Below are 21,611 nucleotides of genomic sequence, written 5' to 3'. Positions count from 1 at the left end.
TGTTTCTTGTATCCAGTAGGATCTGGGTGCAGATCCTGACATAGTTATGTGTCACGTGTTCCTTTTACTTCTTAGAGATTATTTTTCCCTTTTACAGAAATAATGCAATTAAGACAAATGCCAGAGGCTTGTAGTGAGTACCAAAACTGGCATAGCTTTTTAATCAAGAGAATTGGATTAAATTTAGTGTGCACAGAATGCTAACCCAAGTCCATACAGCTGTCTAGATTGAATTATGAAGGCATGTATGGGACTTGAGAGGTTGTTAGGCCCTATGTTGGCCCACTTGTGGAGATGAATACCATTCTGTGTACAGTGGAGTAATAGGAAGGGACATTGTACACAGCTTTCTGCTGCTCTTGAATCTAATAAAGATATCAGTAGCTTACCCAATTCTAATAAAATAATGTACTGTTTAAAAGTTCCAAGGAGCTATAATTAATAATACTTTCTAATGTAGCAAAAACTTTTTATTTCATATGTGTTCTACATAATTCTGCGATATTTTTTCCTTCTTCCTGTTTTTCTATTAGTCTTCTGGSTATTTGGCAAAAAGACTTGTTCTTTATTTTACAAAGATACTTGTAGTTCTGAGAGGTGTTTCCATGTACATTTACAGCTTTCAATAGTTATTCATTTTCTTTTCCTTYACAGGAAAACTGCAAGAAACTTCAACCAACCTATGTGCAAAGCTGCCAAGACAACTGTGGTGGAGGTAGGGAACTAAAATGTGCCAAGTCCCCTATAGGAACAAACCTCTTTGGTTTGTGTGGCATTCTGGAGGTGGAGTTCCTTTCTTTGACTAATTTTGGTGGATTTTATACTATGGACAATGGTCTAATGGTTCTTTGTTGGTAGTCAAAGCAATTCAACATGCTTGACTTTTAATTAGTTTGCTAGAGTTTCTCCAGTTATTGCTTCTCTGACCCTGGCCAGGCCTTTATATTCACTATAATTAGCCTTTGGGAGGCAGACAGGCTTCAGTTATTTAAAAGGATGTAAAAATAACAGAATATGTGGATAGAAGAAGAAACAGTAGGCTTAGGCTGTGTCTGAGAAGACCTTTATAAGACATTATGAAAAATGTCCTGATAATAGAGATGAATACCTACCAGCATAGACTGGGCAGGTCATAAGGTGTTCACAATGGAGATCTTTAAAAATAAGTTTGAAAAATATCAGTCATATGATCTAGAAGTTTCTTCTAGCCTCTGTCATTCCATTTTTTTGAGTCCTTTTTCCTTGCTACCTAAAAATAAAATGTTTAAAAGCATGGCACAGCCTACACTGGAAATATGTTGGTGACTGAAGAGTTGCTAAGGCAAAATAGTGTCTAAAAGATAGACTRCTCTGCTGGCTTTTTCTCTCTCCATGATAAGTTTTTGTAAGCCTAATAAAACCTAAATAAGATTTGACAATAAGATCAAGAGAAACTATTGCAGAACATGTTTAGTAAATTCTAAATAGAAGAGGCTTATGTTTCTTCAGATTTTTTTTTTTTTGTAAGAACTTATCTGGAAAAGATGTTTGTTATATAAACATCTTTGGATAATACATTTTAGAACTTGAGTTATTTCTTTGTGTTGCACAGAGCTTCGGCAAACAATGCTGTATGATGTCCCTTAGAATTTGTCACTTGAATTACAGTGACAATTCAGCAACACTATATGAATTTTCACAGTTGGCTTTCAAGAAAGACTTAAAATATTTTTCTATTTAAAAATGAAATAAAGAATCCTTCATCATTTCTTTTCCTTCTATTCACTTTCCCTTCATACTTTGTTCATACTCTGGTGTTTAGAAAATTTAAGTAGATCAAAGACTTCCACCTACATTCCATCTCATCTCTCTTTCTACTGTTCTTTGCACATACGATGGGGTAGAATTTTCTTGTCAGTGAACAGTAATTATGTGACATCCTTCTTGGTATAATTCTACTTAGGATTATTTAGTAGCTCTGCCATGAATGGTGTCCACCTTGAGTTTGTTGCATTTTCAGTACCATTTAAAATCTGATATGCTTTTTGCAGAGTAGCACACTAATATTATTTTTCACTCTAGTTTTTATGGACAAATTAATGGGCAGAGATGCATAACTAGTGGAGTTAGGAAAAATAAGTATTTTAGATCAAATGCAGTGCCTGATTAGCTGAACTGTTAAGTGCCTTGTTTCCAGAGTGGAATCCATTCAGAAGAATGTTGTGGTAGGATTTAAGAGCTCAGATCTTAGGCTTTGAAAAAGAGGTTTCTCAATATGACATCTGGAACATCCTAAGCACTGAGCRTAGTCAGCCTGAGATGCTTAGAGCTAATCACTAGGGAATGGAGGAGATTCATCCCAGTTTACCTGTTGTGTCTGATGCTGCTGCTTCCTCCTTAGGATTTATTATTTCACTAGTCTTTCCCCAGATTTCTTTTAGTTTCTGATCATTGATTACAAATATGGAATGGCATTGAGCATAGTGACATCTGTGCCAAGGAGAACATAAATTGCTGGAAATCCAATCTCAGGATATCTGTTAATCTAGTGAAAGTGGAAAGTGCACTAGGAATTGATTGCTTTTGTTAACCTGCCCTTTTCAGATATCCTATGGAGTGATGAAATAGCGGACAAAACTGCATGCACAGTAGAAAGCACATTTTTTWAAAAAATATATTAATATATTAAACCTGCTGTTCCCTASTTTAGGTCAGTGTGTCAATTTTAACTGTCCGTCCATATTTCAGCTAAAACAGTATATTTTTTGTAAGAATTCAGAGGTAAGAGAAATAGGTAGCATTTAGGAACGTGGAGGATAAGAGCAAAGAGACCAAAAAAAAAAAAAAGAAAAAGAAAAAACTCAAGCCCCTGATAGCTATTGCTTGTCTGAAAATTGTWCCATGTTAGGAGTGACACTGTTTGTGCATAGAGAGGCTTCTGAAGGAGGAGTAAATTCTCTGGTTTGAGAATTCCCTTAGAGCAAGCTTCAGATTAAGGTATCTGACCTGTGCCTTGTTTATTTTACCTAGCAAAATGGTCAGGGGTAGCTGTGCTGAACCAAATGCAGTAAGTAGCCTTTTTGAGATTAGAAATGTTTTGAATGTAAGCTTCTGCTTTAAAAAAAAAAAAAAAAAAAAAAGTACAAGAGGCTTACTAAACTGCACAAATATTTGGCACTCTTTAGTTTGTTTTTGTTTTGCTAAGTGATAGGTAGTAGAACTTGATAACATGCATGATAATAAGGATGTCTTCTGAGGCATAGGTAAGAGGTCTGATGATGCTATATCTAGAGGAATTTCTATTTTAAATTTAAAGATGACCAGTTCTGAGGGTCAAAAAGTTTTAACTTAAATGGATGATTCCTGTTGTTTGTAAGGCAACTGTTGCAGAGAAAACTGTTAAATAACCCAGCAAGATTAGTTACTACGGCTTTATCTGTATGTGAAAACCAAGTGATACAGGAGTTAAGCTGTTTTTTAGTTCTACAGTGGTTCACTAAAAAAAAAAACAAAAAAAAACCAAACAAAAAAACCCCTCTATTTGGTATGCTCACATCTCGCTTCATCTGGCATAAGCATTGGCAGTAAGAGCTGTGGCTTTGCGTGTGGACAGGGGCCTTCCTGTGCACATTCTGCCYGAGTCCTTCAGGTTGATTTTCAGAGCTATAAATGCTTCCCGGCTCCTCTGGCGTAGGCACTCCTATTGCAAGGGCGAGGGAGCTGGGAAATCAGCCAGRCAATCACAAGTTATATACAAGCCCTGAGCATTTGTACAGGAGCAGAGAAAGGACTTGGCATGTGAAGAAATATGAGGGTTTGTGTRGTCTTATATATGTAGCAGCATTTCAAATGCCCTCTTGCTGCGTGAGGGACTTATCTACTGAATTCACCAGGCAGCACTGCTGTTAGGCCTCTCAACAGGCCCATACCCCATGTTATGAATTGTGTGATAGGAAGTGAAATGGTGTTTGAGGAAGGCCTTTGGATGTGTGGTCTGGAGTGCTGGGGAAGGGCTGTGATACAAGGCTGCTTCCAGAGAAGTGGGTCTTGCTGCAGAAGCTCCTGTGAGCTGTGTCCTGCTGGGAGGAACAGCTTTGGCTGTGGTGCTGCTTTTTTGGAGAATATCAAGATAACCTAAAGCAGTGATTGTGCCAGATGTGGGTGTCATGACAACACAGGAGAGGCGAAGAGTGTTTTTAGTCTCAGGCTCCCATTCTCTGCCTGAGAGAGTACATAAACATCCGTAATGGCCATAAACATCCTCAAGCTGCTGTCTGTTCCCTGCCACTGTTAGTCTTTGCTGAGACCTACAGAATACTTGTCCCTGGTGAGGTGGTTTGAGATCTCTGTCACTGCCATGACATAAGTGTGTGATAGTGGTAATAGTCAATATGTTTAAAAATATTTATAGACAGGCTGTTTGGATATCCAGTTTGAATAATTTTTTTTGGTTCGAATAGCGAGAGGATGGCTAAATATATCTCCCTGTGTAAACAGCATTTCCTCCTCAAATAATAGCAGGGGAAGAAAAAGAGTGTACTTTCTCATAAAAATGCATTAAATAAAAATTATTAAACTTTGCGTTTTATCTTTGGTTGCCTAGTAACAACACAGCCACGTCAGTGAGCGCCATTATCTCAGGTACAACGAACTGTGCTGCTCTGAGGGACAGAAGCAGACTGAAATAAGTCATTTGTGTCCGATTATCTGCGTTAAATCACAGCATTGTGTTTTATTGAAGAATGAGGTTTTTTTTTGTGCCTAATCCTCCAACCATTTTAATACCAACATAACTTTACTGAGATGCATAGTTCTATTGCAAGAAATTTTTCAGTGTTTCTGCACAATGGTGGTTTACTGTAAAAAGCCTGTAAGCTCTGTTTGAAGGTGGAATAAGAATCCAAATCTCTTTTTCTTTCCTTACCTGAATGCTGTACTCTAGTGCAGGAAAGAAATCTGAGATTGGAGTGGGCACTGACTTTGCATTAGGATGGTTTTCTGAGGGGAGCCCAGATCAGGATTTGAGGCCTGGGAGGACAGGAAACCCATGTCTTTGTGCTTCAGTGTGAGTGCTTGAACCACCGAGCTATCATTCAGCCAGAGCCTTTCTCTATATTGCTGTCCAGGCACTCAGTGATGACAGTGTGGGTGCTCAGGGATGGCTGTCGAGAGGGTATCCCAGCGGATTTCAGTGGAGGCATGTTTTGTTTGAGAAACCTATTTGGTAGAGGATGACACTGAGTGGCTTAGTCCAGCCACATTATCAGAAGTTTTTGGCACAGGTGACAATAGAATTCTAATTGCCATAGTAATTTATTAGTGTAAATACAGAAAATGCATCTTAAGCAGCTAGGGGTTAGTCAGGGACTTTGACTGCATGATTGGGTTTACATGCCTAAGTTCTGACTAAATCCTGCATCAGAGGGGTTTCTCAATCTGGATTTAGATCAACTTAAAATTAATAAAGTAAACCTAATTGTAGGGTTTACAGGCATTCATTATAATCCCTTCTTCCAAATTAACCTTTGGTAAAAATGATTAGAATGAATGCTTGAGGGAGAGTAACTGAAATACAAGTTCATGATGCTTAGAAAGCATAGAAAGGAGAGCAGCAAAATATCAAGAATGATGCTTAGGGTTGCTGACCTCATGAGCTTGTAGATTTGATAGATGAAGGCTTCTGGGAGGTAAGAAGAAATGAAGTTAAGAAAGACCTTGTTAAAGGCTTGAGAGTAAACATTCCCACCAAGGAGGAAGCATTGGAAGAGCAGCAGGAGATGATTTTAACTTCATCACAATCATCACTTATCACAAACACAGAAACAAAGTTATGGAAAGTGACACCAAAGTCTGAGGATGAACATTTTTTAAAAAGCCTAAGCACATAGAGGCAAATTCAGAAAACTCCAGCCCAGTGTGAAATAAAAAGAAGACATAAAGGTAGCAAGAAATTGTTATGAGAATATATACATAGTGAGCTGGAAGACCAAGGACCCTGAGACACTGATATTTCCCTGCTTGGTGAAGGGAGGGAAAATTACCAATGCTGAATACAAAGGAGGCTGAAGTGTTTAATGCCTTTGCTACTTCAGTCCTCAGTTATGCTGAAAAGCAGTCTGGGGGGTGGCTCTTGTGATGGAAGTCATAAGGTTCAGGAACAAGTCTGAGGAGGATCAGAGTAGAAATCCAGAGCCTGCTTGCCCTTTTTTGGGGAGAGTTGAGGAAGCTCTTAGAACCATTTGCACACCATTGCCACAGTAACTTCAATTTGCCTGCTACCCCCCCCCCCCCAAAAGTCCACACCTGGACTTGAATGCTCTTTGATTGCTTTTATTTCTCGTAATTGTATTTGATTCCTTTTTTTGTGTATTTGTGTATTAATGAAAAGGCAAGACAGACAAACAACAGCAGAGCATTTTTACAGGCATTATGCAGACTCTCAAGAATTTGAAAAGCACTGGAATAGACTGGATTAGAAGGAACTTTATTAAAGAAGTTTCTTCTCCCCAGAATCAGAAGCATACTAACTAAATGTAAAAAGAACTACCTTATAGTCAGTCAACTATAGGTTTTTTACTGTYTATTTTCTTTTTTACATAACCTTTAATTATGTGGGTTCAGGAATTGATAGCAGATCATAATGCTGCTTGTTGTTGGCTTCAGACAGTTTTACCTGCGTACAGCATTGTGCTGAAMGTTGTATTTATTTTTCTGTCTCATCTTTTTTCTTTTTAAACTAATAGCTTCTTGAATGTGTATCGTGAACTATTTCAGTATTCATCTTCAGAAGTTCATTGCAGATATGTTGAATATAATTTTCAATGAAAAGGTCTTTGAATCCTTGACACATGCGACACTCAATGTGCTAAAGGAAGCTTATGGCTGGTCAATACATATTACAGACTACTGGACAGCAATGTGCTGTGAAAGCTGATGGATAACTTCTGCTTGCTTGTAAAGCTAAATTCTCCTTTTTTTTTTTTTTTAAATAAGTTGGTAGAAAGCACAGTGTAACAGTGTGTTGGGCATTTGAGGTGTATTTCATTAACAGTATTCATGTCCTATGTCATGAGAAATTGAAAATAGATAGGATTTTAAAATACTCTAGACTGAAATTTTCATTGTAATACAATGAATTCATGATGGTTCTAATGTCTTGCTTTTTCGTAAGATGCATTAATCGGATTTATCAGTTTTTCATTTTAAATCATTTTCAATGATGCAGTCATGTGAAATGATGCAGAGAATTTCAGGCATAATTGAAGGAATTTATATGCATAGGGATACATATATATTATCTGTTCCTACTTTGTTTAAATGCTTTGCCTTCATCTTAAAGTAATAATTTGTTTTCCATGYGATAAATAACTTTTTTAGCTTCCATTGAAGTTTGAGTTAAAAATGAAAGGCTTGACATTCAAAATCTCGCAAACAGTTCACAGTGTGAGTGACTGGCTACTGATGTGAAACGTTTTTTTTTCAGGTGGTCAAAATACTGAGATCTGAAAAGTTGCAGCCTTTTAACTATCACTGCTATGAGAATTTTGGAATAGTTATTTTAAATAGTTATTTCGATCAGTAGCTCAGATTCTTTTTTTGCAGCATCCTTCTGTGCAAATGCTTTAAAACATAACTACTCAGTGAAGAAACCGAGGTTCTAAAGAAGAGTAAAGGATTAAGATATCAAGGCTGTCTTGAACGTCATACAATGCTGTTTTTTCTTTTCATGTGTGAGACACCAGAGAAAGTGATACCTATTTAGACAAGAGATTGTTTTAAGATTTATGTAGGTTTTCTTGATTATAGAAAGATGGAGGCATTTCCCCATTTTGTCAACCTTTCCAATTAGTCAAASGTGGTATACCATTTTTTTAATCCTTGTTGAAAGAAGCAGGGAAAAGCAGAGAGCAGATTTGGGACAGATATATTCCTGATGAAAGTGGGAACCGTATGTAACTGATCGATGGTGTAAGCTAATAAGCTAATGAGGACTAAAGCCTTCCTGGCTCTCCTGATAAAGCTGTAGGTTCTGAATTATTTCTCTGACTTGTTTGTGCATATGGATTTTGAATTTTGGCAGATATTTGCTTAACATAGATTCTAAACATAACAACTGGCAATTTCAAACTTGGATATCTATCCTTAAGACTTTTTAAGTGCTGAGTTTCTCACACACTCTAAGCATCAAGAGCTGCAAATGAAGGCACAAGCACATCTAGCAATTAGTTTAAGTAGACTTATTTTTAAAAATAGTTTCAGGTACTCGTTTTTCCCCCAGTACTTTCAATATAGACACATACATTTTTATGGGGTGGTTGGTGTGTGTGTGTGTGTGTGTGTGTGTGGTTTTTTGAACTTATTTGAAATCCAGTCTAGTGGAAGATATACTGATGTGTCTCATGGTTCACCTTGCTGCTTTTAAGCAAATTAAAGAATTTTTTGCACTTTCTTTTGCTGTAGCTTTGTTCTGTTGTTCTTTTTCAAAGTGGCATTTTATGAGGAGTCTTATAACTGGAGAAAAGAAAGCATTGTGCTTCCTTTTTAATCTTTTGGGATGAGGCTAGTTAGGAAACAGACTTCCTAGCCTGGACAATAGCACGTTCTCAGTGCTGTAATATTTGGTTGCCTCCCTAAGGCATTTAGGAGGGGTTATATGTTTTTGTTTGTTTGTTTTTTGCCACCAGTAATCAGAAAAGATCCCTTCTTCTTTCCAAATAGCCTGTCCCTTGATTCTCCTGAGCTGTCTGTGTATGTGTTCCATCTCTTCCAGCATTCATGCATTGAGAGAAGTAAAAAATAAAGCTATTTTTTATGTGTTTGTCATATATTTGAGAAAGATATGACAGAAGATGTAGAGTGGTTCATTGATTCAAAATTAGAAGTAACCTGTGATTTTTTTTTTTTTTTTTTTTTTAAGACACTCCAGATCAAAGAGAGTATTCTAGCTATGGTGCAAGTAGAAATGATCTGCTGTTTGTGATGAATTGTAGCAGATTCCATCAGGGTTGACTACACACTAACCAAATGTCCTCTGCCAGGAAAATTCTGAGAAAGGGAAGAACCACATGAGTTATATGAAGTTGGCCACCCAACCAGCCGCTTCAAGGCAATGTCTAGACTTTCAGACACAAGAAGAGCAAAAGTTGCTAAATTAATGTAAAGGTTTCTGTAAGAACTATTTTTTTCCAGTAATTTGGATGAATCAGACAGTAAAGATGCCTGTGATTAAGGTATTTCTATTTTTGAGGGGGGCTGGGGAAGTGAAGGAATGTATAGGGGTGGCATTTGGGAAATGAAAGCCAGTCAATATTAGCTTGATGTGCTTCAGCTGTTATTCCCCCAATTAACAAATACACAGATGGAATAGAAAGCTTGGTGTGATTGGAAGATTAGAAATCATACTTGTTATGACTTTTGAGTATTAGATTTGCTGAAGACAATTCTTCAGTTTCTGGAAGGAAATAAATCAGAGTTTTCTCATTAAGTTCTGATAAACAAAAGTGTTTTTCTCCAGTGAGAGTCTGATTTAATACGCTTGTGGCAGTTTCAGCTTAAAAAAATGTATTTGGTTCTATGAAGCATTTTATTCTTGTTATTTATTCCCCTGCATGTGGTGGTGTCTTTCCAGGCAATGTTCAGGAAGGATAAGGTGCAGCTGTAAGAAAAGTTGTATTTTTCTTAATATTTCTTACTTGCAATTCATTGTTACCTAAGTTCCTGTGATTTCTAAGTGAGCTATTGAGATTGTTTAAACCTCACATCATAATTCTTTTATCACTTCATTTTTTTTCTTCAGTTTTTTTCTTTGAAAAATACTCTGACTGGCTTCTTCTTGAGGTTTCATTGATTTTTGAATATTTGGAGGTTTTGAATACCTGCTATGGTTTTGAAGCTAAGATGCAACACAATGCTTTCTTGTTGAGGAAAAAACAAAATGGTAGCATGCACTTTTTTTGAAAATCTTTGTAAATCACTGCTTTTAATGAGCATGTGGAGTAAGGAGGACAACTCAGACATGCATATATGTAGGGTGCCATTTTGTTGTCTTCTGTAAAATACCTGAGAGCTTGCTTTCTCTTCCTAGATGGAACTAGCAACTTAAGTTGTTACTAAATAGCTGCTACTATGTTGGTTCATTCAAATTACCTTACTTTGTATCTTGTTCAGTACAATCTGGCCTGATTTCTAAGTATATTCCTTGAATTTGAGAGAGATTTAGCGTAAGCTGGAAGATGCAAATAAATCTCTGATTTCTTTAAATTTTCTACTTCTTCCTTCAGCAACTAAAATTCTTTTTATATCGCTTTTGAAAGTGAAGGTTAAATTTATCTTCTGACCTTTGAGTTATTTTCCTTTAAATTTGTAGGAGATGAGAGAACTCTTTCAGTTTCTCCTCATTTGTTATTTCTCTGATGAGTAAGAAAATACAAGTCTATTAGTTTAGGTTTCTGTTCTTCCTGATAATTTCTAATTTTTTTAATAAAAAGGGCAGTTATTTATTTTTACCCTCTAATCAGTTCAAAGGTTTTCAGTTCTAACATTCAGAAATAAGCAGTGAAGTACTGGAAATACTTACTTGAAGCAATGTAACTTTTATTTGCAAAAATATTAAATTACATCAATTTAATAGTTGATATTGTGAGCAGCTATTCCACTTGAAAGTGGAAAGATAAGGGATATGGCCTGTCTACTTATTTGACATATGTACCTAGTACAGGTTAAACAGGTTCTTTTGCCATTGGTTAGGATATAGAATAAAGACTGTGTTCATGGATTGTGGGATTATTGTTTTTCCTCTGGCTTCTGTCCTATTATGTTGATTATTTTCAAATCATTGTGTAATATAAACTAAAAATTAACTTTCTAAAACTGCCTTTCCCAGAGCTAAGAAAGTCATTTCCTACATGTCGAGCGTAGATGGTTATGTTTCATTTTGTTTTAAGTACAGTTGGATGCTTTCTAATAAAGAGGTGATAACATAATTATATTCCAGTTTCTGTTGCATTGCTAGCATCTAGTTGAGTATAGTAAAATAAAGTATTGAACACTGAAATCACCTCATTTTTATCTAGAAAGTATAAACTGGAAAATCTAATCAATTATAACCGGAGTGGTTCACTGATAACTTATATCCAAACAACCAGAACGATTTAGGAAATGGTCCTGAGGTGATTCCTAAAAATTATTTTGAGAATGTTGTATCCTTAGGACTATTCCTTTGAGGAATTTCAGTATCTTCTGACTTTGAACATGACCTTGAAAGTTAAGAATATTGTATTTCCTGGTTGTGCTGAAAATTGACTAACTTTTAAGTTCCTGAAGTAGTGTAGTTCATATATGCATAATAGAGCTCTTTCAGAGCCTGGCAACTAAATTTGTCAAATTCTTTCATTTGTGCATACGTGCACACAGTTCTACAAATGGATAGCTTTTGCAGATAATCAAGTATGCTGCTGCTTTTTCTTTGCAGTTGTTATCCCAGAAATACTATGCACATGTACCAAGAGCAGATAATTTAGTGCAATCTGTATTCTTCTTTGCTGTCACAGTACAGCATGGAAAAAGAGGTTAAAAGCATGGAATGGAAAGTGATCATTGGAGAAGACGGAGGAAGCAGGTGCAGAGAAACACGAAAGAAGAGATTAAGCCCGAGGCAACTAGAAGTGGAGGTAATTGAGGAGATTTAGAACAGAGAAAAACAAAAGTTAAATAAGTATAATGTAACAAGGGCTCCTAAGTTATGAACATCTGTAGCCATATGATGAAAAATCTGGATGCAAACCTAGGAGATTTATTTCAGGTTTGGTCTCTTAATGACCAGTTAGGACATGCAGCATCTCTGGCTGTTTTTTCACTGGAGCGTTCACAGAGCATAACAGTCTACTAATAACCAAAAAACAAACAAACAAACAAAAAAAAACCCCAGCAAAAAGAAACATCAAAAAAACCCTATATATACATATATATATATATATATGTATGTGTGTGTGTGTATATATATATACATATATGTACGTATGTATAAAAAATAGGATCTCTGTTAGTATGGAAAAGACAAATAGAGAACAGCTGTGTGCTGTTCTTATACTGCAAAGAGAAGGAAACACCCAGTGGAATTACAAGACATACTGAGAAATATTTTTGACAGAATCACAGAATGGTTGAGGTTGGAAGGGACCTCTGGAGATCATCCAGTCCAACCTCCCTGCTCAAGCAGGGTCACATTGCCCAGGATTGTGTCCAGATGGCTTCTGAATATCTCCAAAGGAGGAGACTTCACAACCTTTCTGGGCAACCTGTTCCAGTGCTCTGTCACTCTCACAGGACAGAAGTTTTTCCTCATATTCAGGTGGAACTTGTGTGTTTCAGTTTGGACCCATTGCCTCTTATCCTGTCACTGGGCACCACTGAAGAGTCCAGGCACATTCTCTTGACATCCTTACTTAAGGTATTTGTATACATTGATAAGATCCCCTCTCAATCTGTTCTTCTCCACGCTGAACAGTCTCAGCTCTCCTGGAGGAAAGTCCCAGCCTTTCCTCATATGAGAGACTCTCCCATCTTCTAATCATCTTAGTAGCCCTTTGCTGAGCTTGCTTCAGTAGCTCCATGTCTCTCTTGCACTAGGGAGCCCAGAATTAGACACAGTGCTCCTCACTAGGGCTGAGTGGAGCAGCAGGATCCCTTGGCCTGCTGGCAATGCTCTTCCTAATGCACACCAGAATACCATTGGCCGCCTTGGCCACAGGGGCACATTGCTGGCTCGTGGTTGGCTTGTGTCCACCAGAACTCCCAGGTCTGTCTTCACAGAGCTGCTTTCCAGCAGGTCAGCCTCCAGCTAGTACTGATGCTTGAGGTTGTTCCTCCCTAGGTGCAGGATCCTGCACTTGCCTTTGTTAAACTTCAAGAGGTTCTTCTTTGCCCACCTCTCCAGTTTGTTGAAGTCTGGTGTATCAGCCACACCTCCTAGTTTTATGTCATCAGCAAACTTGCTGAGGAGTCACTTGATTTCTTCACTAAGTGTCCCTTCAGTAATGAATTAAGTTGACAGTAGCCAAACTGAGGAAATGCAATGATACACAAAGTTTTGGGTGCCAAAGATGTACATGTTTTCAGAAAAATATTAAACAAATTCATGGTCCATCAGAAGCTATGAAGCAAGATGGTGTGTATCTAACCTCTGAATCAAGAAGTCCCTGAACTAAGTGTCAGTAGGGGATAAGTAGAGTATCAGCAGAAATATCACACTGTCTTTTAAACTCCTGTCCTTTGCTACGAGGKAGGGTTCAGGGACTAGATGGACAGACAGTTGTGTCCCAGATGCTCAGTTCAGTCAGACTGCAGGTTCTTTAATAAGTATGAACTTTACAGATTTTACTCTTTTCTTTTACCTTAGTAAATTTATGAAGATATTTTTCCAAGCTGCTAGGTGAGCACAAATCAGTGGTTATTACTGAGAAATGCCTTTATATAACTGATTAGTAGTTGTTTGCTTATTAAAATTACTGTGAAATTCTCCTTTTTAAGATGGATGTGTCATTTCATTTCAGTAAGAGCTTGACAGAAGTAGAAATTTCGTGATGTAACCTGATCACAGAATCAGAAAAGGGCAGAACTCTTCTGAGACTCTCAGAAGATCAGAAGAACATCTATTTTGTCTCCCTGCATTCAGGCAGAATTGAATAAACATTGACTTGTTTTACTCTTTTATGACTAAAACAGCTGAGAACATTTCTCTCTCTCTCTCTCTCTCTCTCTCTCACACACACACACACACGCGCATCTAGTTAGGCTGCAGAAATAAGTAAAGAAAAGAAAATATTAATAGTAATAATAATAAAGAGCTTTTACTTTGAAGTATTTTGACATGAATAGGTGTGCTATTACAATTCGCTTGCCAATTTTTGGTCAAGTGTTCATTATCTTACTAGAAGTTCATAATCTTTCAGTTCAATTTCTCTCTCTAAAAGCCTTTGGAAATTCTGAGGTAAAACTTTAGGACAGTAGCTGAATTTCCATGAGCAAAAATAAACTTGCTTAAAAAGGGAAGATTGGATGTAAATTACAGAAGGAAGTGATATTTTGAAACAAATGACCATTGAGTCTATGACTGCTGATACCAAAAGGATTGGCAGGAGGCGCTTGTGAATCACAGCAGAGAACAGCTTTTGGATTCTGAGTTTACTTGTAGATAAACCATTGTTCAGAAATGATTCTGCCCCTGTTGTTAGCAAGCATTTGTTAGCATAGCCATATTTGCAAGGATACACAGAGGAGGAAAACGGATACTGGGAAGCTCTTGAAGCAACGAAAGGATTTTTTTAAATTAAGAATCAGARCCTTCTAAAGAGAGAGTACTTGGCCTGTATGGTCTCTTAATTTTTAGCGTTACCTGTGTAGCAAAAAGTTTCAAACTTTCTATTTTCTGTTGCTTTATTGGTGAAGGTAATATTTTCAATGATTACCTATGATCAAGACAATCTAAATAATACCAAAATACTTTCACACTCTAATTAAAAAAGTTTACAGGAGGTTCTCTGCCCTAATTACTTCCCTCTTTACACTTTGCCAGACTTCATGGTGCGTCTCCTAGGCAGTTGGTCATATGATGAATTTTGATGTTTACAAAGATTCTTCTGTACATGACAAAATAAAGCCCAGGGCAAGGTGAGTTGAGGGAAGGAAGAACAGAAGGATAAATAAAATGGAGAAGTAGAGCGGGAAGAAAAATATTGTGAATCCCATACACGTTCTTCTGGCTATTCATATAAGTGGTTTCCTAACTGTTTACAGGTGATTGAAGCTTAGGTTGGGATGTGTTAGAGACTCAAATGCGAGGGAACAGAATGTGCCCAGTTACAAACCAATTCTTGGATTCTCATTCTCATCTAGAAAGATGCTTGGATTATGTATTGTGGTGGTTACAGTAGTGCTGTGTATAAAATTAAGTTGTTGATTCCCTTAGCCATCAGATTTCCCATAGTTTCACTTCTGTTGGCACAGTGCTGACAATACTGATGTAGGTGTGCTACCGATAGCCTTTTATAGTGTTATGTAGTTTGTTTATAAGCAGAGTAAGGAGAGAGATGGAGAAGTGGCAGGCAGAAGACATTTGTACTTCCCCTGCAAGACTTCTTTTTGATTTCTGCCACATAAACATGCCGATTAATCTTGCTTGCAGGACGAAATGATTTGGATTCTTACAGGCATTACATGCAAATTTTTAATCCCCTTTCAAAATTCTATTTTATTGCTTTATGGATATTTCTAATGTATTTAATTATACTTGGTACCCGTTTCATAACAGTAGGATGTGGAAATTGTAAAACAGCAGCAGAAATTGTGCGTGTGAGGGATTGCCTATGAAGATGGAGGTGTTCAGTGTGCAAAGGTGCTTGGGCTCTTAGGAGCTCCTAGGATAATATACATCTTGTTTGTCTGTGTGTCCTACTCATTTAGGRTACTATACTGGGAAAATAAATAACTGTGTTGGTGGTTCTTATGAAGAAAAGCTATCATGCTGATTGCTGTTTCCAAAAAGATAAAATTCTAACCAATTGAGGGAATGGGGGTGATTAATAATAAAATCTGATATTGTTGGATAAATTATTTATTCTGTGTATTGTAAGGGGGGGAAGGAATACAGTGTGTCAAGGTTTTTGATAATAGCATAATTCTGTTGAAATCAGATGAATTGTGGCAGCAAAGAATTTGGTTTTTATAATCCCAGCTACTAAAGTTGATTAAAGCATACTTTTATAACAAGCTTCAGATCGGTAGCAATGAGTATTCCCAAGACCTAGTTTTTCACCTGATAAATGAAGACAAATGTTAATTAGAAAAGGTGAATTTGAATTAAATGATAGCAGATCATATGCTTTTATATGGTTTCAATGAAAAGTCTGGACTTTTCCCATTTTTCCTCCCTTTTGATCCTGTTCTGCCAGTAGACAGTACTCTTGAGAGAACATCTTCATCTCTGCACATCAGGATTTTTTTCATCTTATCCTAGGCTTGATTGATCTCCATGTTCATTTGTATATTAATGTATAAAATAATAACCTTTAGGTTAGTGAGACAGGGCATGAATACCATTGTACTGCTTTTCTCTGACTGAAATAGTTTGAATTTTTAAAATCCTATATTGATTGTTTCTTATCTTGTAAAAATTCTCATAGCTTTGCTACTTTTTCTATTTTGATACTCATGAACACTGTGGCTTGCATCACTGTGGCTGCTATAGTCTCTTGCTCACAACCTTCACTTTAGAGAACTTGCATCTTGTCTTTTCCTGTCTGTTTACCCCATGGCTCCTTTCAGGGATCAACTGGAACTGATCCTATGATCACTTGTCTGTTAATTTTTCTTCTTCTGCTGCTTTTTGAGGTAGGTTGATTTGTTTATTGTCAGACTGCAAGGCACAGTAGGAGGGTAATTGTCCTTTGGATGTGTTATGGATTTTATTATTGATCATGTTGTGCAATAGCAGTAGGATGTCAAATCGGATTTTAAGTTCCTTAGCGTTGCTTCATTGGTGACGGCTGCTAAGTGATGCAGCCCTGCTGGTAGGCAAAATTCTGTACCTTTGGAGACTCCTTGACGACTGCTTGAAGTCTTACTAGTTTCTGATAATGTAGTTCAGAAGCTGTTTGCTTTTCCATTGAGCAGGTTGTTTCAGATGTTATCATTGACCCATTGCTTTGCTTAATGTTATGTATATTCTTAGCGGTCCAATGCAGTCCCCAAATGAGTGTCTGTTTCGTGAGTTTTTTGACAGGATGAGGTGTACTCCTTGCAGTTGAGATTTGTCGGGGAAAGTACCAGATGTGGCCAAGGCTCTGAGCTGCAGGCACATGGCCACACAGTGGGTTTCCAGCTGTGGAGCATGGGACCATCCTGAGCTCAGACAAAGCAGGAGTGACAGCTGTAACGTCTGTGTTACCCCCAAAGAAATCACATCTAAAACGCGCCATGTATGGATCAGTGCCGTTTTGTGCTGTGTTTCTTTTTCACTGTTAGTCTTCATCTTGCTTACCATTAATTATTGCCTTTCAAATGTTTTCAGCATTCTCTGAGTACACTACAGAGTAACTTCAACGCAGCTTCTGAGTTTGTATGCTTAAAATTCATACTTCTCATTTGTACTCTGACTTCTTGCTACCACCGTATTGTTTCCTCCTGTTTAGATGTAARCTACTTACAGGTGCAAAGAACTCAGATACGAATGTACATGGTATATTTCTCTAAGGTGGTTTTGTACAGTTTGAGCTTTTAGAACCTCTACTACTTTCAATTTATATATAGAAATACCTTGGCAAAAAATGCTGCAGTTTGCTGCATGTGAAAAAGAAGAAAGATAAGTATGTAAAACAGTCTGTTTTAAAGGGTATTTCTATTTTGCCCCATTCTTTGCTTTTTGTTAAGTGATTTGATTCACTGTGTATTTAATATTTGAATTTTCATTGCTAATAAACTCTCATTGAATCAATAAATATTTTTCTTTTTCTCTTTGTAGGTAGAAGAAATTGTTGATGTAGGAGCATTTGCCCCAGAAGATATTCATGTCCCCAAAATCTATGTTGATCGCCTGATACAGGGAGAGAAGTTTGAGAAGAGAATTGAAGTAAGTAGTTCAGCTTTTTGATAACAGCGTATTTCATTTATTTTTTTTAATTTTTTTTTTTTTTTTTTAGAATTTACAGTGTCTTTTCTGTAGACACTGAGTGTTTGAGTGTTAGCGGTAAGAAAACACTATGAGAAAGACCTGCCAAGTTTCAATAAGTGCTGGAGAGTAATAGGCAGATGGAGGGGCTGACAACTAAGCATTGTGTCTCATGTCTCAGCCTCTCTGGTTTGGACCCTGAAAAAGTTAGAGCACCTGCCTGTGATCCTGAAAAACTTGATAGCAGCTGAAAATCTGTTGATGATCCATTCTCCTTCCTTCTCCCAGCTCACCTTCTGTAGACACAGTGAGGAATGCCTAGACTAACTTTTGACGGTCAGATACCTTCTTTCTTACTGGAGAGCTTTTGAGATGGTCAGGTAGAGTCAATCTCACTCCTGTTTATGCCATGTAGTGAATTACATTGCAAAGGTCCTGGAACCTTTCTTTCTTTAAACAGGAACTTTTTTTTTCTTTTTTTTACCAGTAGCATTTCTGGATTAAACAAGAACTTTTTTTTACTAGTAGCATTTCTGGACTAGATACAAGATGTCAATAGCTGTTAAAAATTTCAGCAATAATATTCTTACACTGAAAAATTCCAGGAAAGTGATGATCATGTATTTTTTTTTCTGTTGCTTTGTCTTATTCAAGCTATGTCCCAATGCTCATTTTGGTGATGTGAGAATGCACTTGAATTGCAATTGAAAATTCAATATTTTTGCAGTGTTTCCATACTCTGGAGTGTGTCATTACTTCAAAATTCCATTAGAAGAGCTGGTGGAGGGGAGGAATATATGATACAAGGAAAAAATCTGCATGACAACAGTCAGAACAGTGCAAAAAGAAATTGTAGTAGTTTAAATTTTTGTTAAGATTAAGTCAAAAAGTCCTAGAAAGTTATATATGTCCTTCTCTCTTGATTAACCTTAACATTCCCGAAAAGAGTTTAAGTTGGGTGTTGGTGTGTGTGTGGGGGGGTTATTTTTTATTCCCCCCCCTTTCTGTCTGTTCATGCTACAAAAACATATTGTGTCATTGAGTACTGGACTGGAAACAGATGTATCAAACTTACTTTTATTCTTCGGGCATGTTGTGTGAGACTGCAATTAATAAATACCCTGCTCCATCCTTTCGAATGGGTGCAATAGCTCAGNNNNAAAAAAAAAAAACCTTTCACCTTTCATGTGAAAAAACCATTTTGTGTTTATTAAACTGCTGCTCTTATTGCAGTTTGGCACTAGATAAAGAGGTAATTCTCCACCCGGGAAAGACCTATATAAAAAATGCATATGTTTTCTGAGATTTTCTTTGACTTCTCTGTGTAAGTGGGAACTCCTTTGATGTCTAATCAACTGCTCCTTTTTTATACGCTTAAGAGAAAAAGGATGTAAGAGAGAAAAAGAAAGCTTGTATAAACTACACAGCAAAGTTGCAATGGAGATTAAATTTGTCCTTGGAATTTTGTAATTCTAGCAGTGCTGCGTCTCATTAATGGAAATATAGGAAGAAAATGGCAGATTGATTTATTATATGTGAGGAAAGAGGTTGTACATATAAAAGCATAGAGTATGATAATTGGTAAAGGGGAGGAAATAAGGGGTAAGTAGAAGATAGTTTGTCATAATTCATACTGATCTTAAGTAGGAGTTCCTGCCTGATTGGATTCAGACTTGGTCCCTCTACTGGAAGTGCCTTTGTAATATTTCCTATCTAATCTTCCATTCACTGCAGACTGATTGTTCTTACCTTTTGTATAGCTAGCAAGTGAAGCAGTTCCAGGGAAAATAGCCAAAGCACACAAAAAAAATCTATATAATGAAATATCAAATAAGTGGGGAAAGGGAAATCAAATTTTGAATTTTATCCAAATATGAACTTTATTTAATTCAGTTCCTGCTGCTGGCCTTTATCCTTTAAGGAAGGGCCTCTTCAGCACAGACTCATTGCCTTCAAACACAAAAAGCAAAATTCCAGAAAATATTTTGTGGGCAAAGTTTTTCTCAATGGACTATGTCTGAAAAATGCCTTTATCAAAAAGACTAAATTTTGAAAAGCAGGATAGCTTTTATAGAAATATTCAACCATTTTTTTTCATTCCATTGTGAAAATGATACAATCTAATTCTGAAGGATAATTTTTGTAAAGAAATTAATTTAATAACAAGTTCTATGTATTTTTACAATTCCTGTAATTTGAATTAGTTTACCTGTATAAAGTTGTTGAGATTTTGAAGAAGGTATTCCACTTTTCATAAAAAGAACAGAGCTGTGCATTAAAATACTAAATAAAATGCAGTTAGATTACAATGCACAAGAAGAACCTCTTTCAAATGGGTCAAGAACCATAATATTTTAAGTAAGAAAAAAGTTACTCTTCCCCCCCCCCACCCCTCTAAGATGTCCCCCTCCAAGATGTCTTATCCTTGGGGATTCTGCTCCTAGAATACATGCAACGATGTGCACAAAGTAAATTATTTTGGCTAGGATTGTCCAGGAGACTGTCTGCAATTTGTTTGTCTTTTTAGTTTTCCATATACAGCACAAAGGGTAGAGTTCTTGTGCAAATTCAGAAGCCCTTGGGAGTTGATGTTAGATGTAGTGAAAAAGGGCTTATCACCTGGACCATGGAGACAGCACATCCTGAGGAATCATTGCTACTCTGCAGTTGAGAATTGTCTTCCCACAGCATGAACCCTAACCTTCGAAGTAGAAGTATCTTCTAGATGGTCTGAAACACTCTCTACATAGCTATCACATATGTTTTTATATGTGTGAATGTTTGTATGTACATATATAAATATATATGTTCCCAAACAGTAGCAGAAACTCCTTAAGTTCTAGCTGAATAAGTGCTAAGGTGGCTAAAAGGATATAATTTGAACAGCTTGTAACTCATTCTTAGAAGCTGAAGATTCACTTATGATATCTGCAAGGATATTGGCTATCCATAACCTTGTCTACAAAAGCTGCAGCTGAAGGTAATCCTGCATGATAGTGTACCATTAAGGTAACATGTTGATGCCYTTATAACTTAAAGTGCATGGAGCAGTGCTTCCCTGACGTAAAAGGAGAGAAAACTGAGATGAAGAAACTGTTTTGTGTGGAACTCTGTAACAGCTATGGGCAAAATCCCTCTTTATGAAAGACTGCATGAGAGAAGTCTGATGAAAGTCTTGCTGTTTGAGACAATGTTGTGCATTCTGTAAAGTTAGTCATCACTCATAAGTGATATAGTGAAGAAATTGCTGAGGACTTTAAGAGAACTGACAGTGCTAGTCTGCGACTGCCCAGTAGAAAGGGGCTCCCAAAATATAAGGAAAAGGCACTGAAAAAGTTGTTGGAGAAAAGGAACAGAGGATTATTTTGCCTAATTTGTCCTTTATTACGTGGAGTAGGAGACAATGTGAGGACATATGGAGTGCAGGACCTGCAACTTGAGGTTGTTCAGAATAGTCCAAAATGGTGCATGGGGGAGATGCACAAAGAAGAGAATCCATGTACAAAATGTATTGTAAGTGACTGTACATAATCACTCGATCTTACGAACGTTTTGAATGCCATGGCATTTTCACCTACACATGATTTGGAAAGCATTGTCTTACGCCCAGGAGATGCCTCTTGGACAGATTTGTACAAAATTTGTACAAAAGTAAATTTGAAACTTAGCTGCTTAGCTCTTTACGTGACTGGTATTTGTGTGCCTCACGCATGTAAATCTAGAATAGCACCACTGAATAGAATGAATGCAGAGAGGGCAGTATCTGCATTTTAGACTGACATTTTTAAAATGTAGTTATCTATGAGGAAATGAATCTCAGACTTGTTAGTGTCTGCACTAATGCCTGGTGCTTTATTTCTCCTTTATTCTTAACCAGTTGTGTCTGTGTGTCATGCATCCACTTGGCAATACAGACAAAGAAGTAACGTTTTCCTCTAAGGCTATCATTTGGGGTACGTGATGACTCCAT

General features: G+C 37.0%; 1 protein-coding gene across 1 annotated transcript in view; it reads left to right on the top strand.

The window, feature by feature from the left end:
* OXCT1 (3-oxoacid CoA-transferase 1) overlaps nt 1–21,611 on the top strand; it is a 73,275-nt gene that overhangs the window by 21,409 nt on the left and 30,255 nt on the right. The window contains exons 6-7 of the mRNA XM_085326376.1: nt 655–715; nt 17,495–17,602. Coding sequence (XP_085182502.1) covers nt 655–715; nt 17,495–17,602 — 169 coding nt within the window. The remainder of the gene's footprint in view (nt 1–654; nt 716–17,494; nt 17,603–21,611) is intronic.

The sequence above is a fragment of the Rhea americana genome, unplaced genomic scaffold, assembly GCF_003343005.1.
Source record: "Rhea americana isolate MKP2758 unplaced genomic scaffold, rheAme1 scaffold_13, whole genome shotgun sequence".
Lineage (NCBI taxonomy): Eukaryota > Metazoa > Chordata > Aves > Rheiformes > Rheidae > Rhea > Rhea americana.
This window is presented reverse-complemented; position numbering and strand designations above follow the sequence as displayed.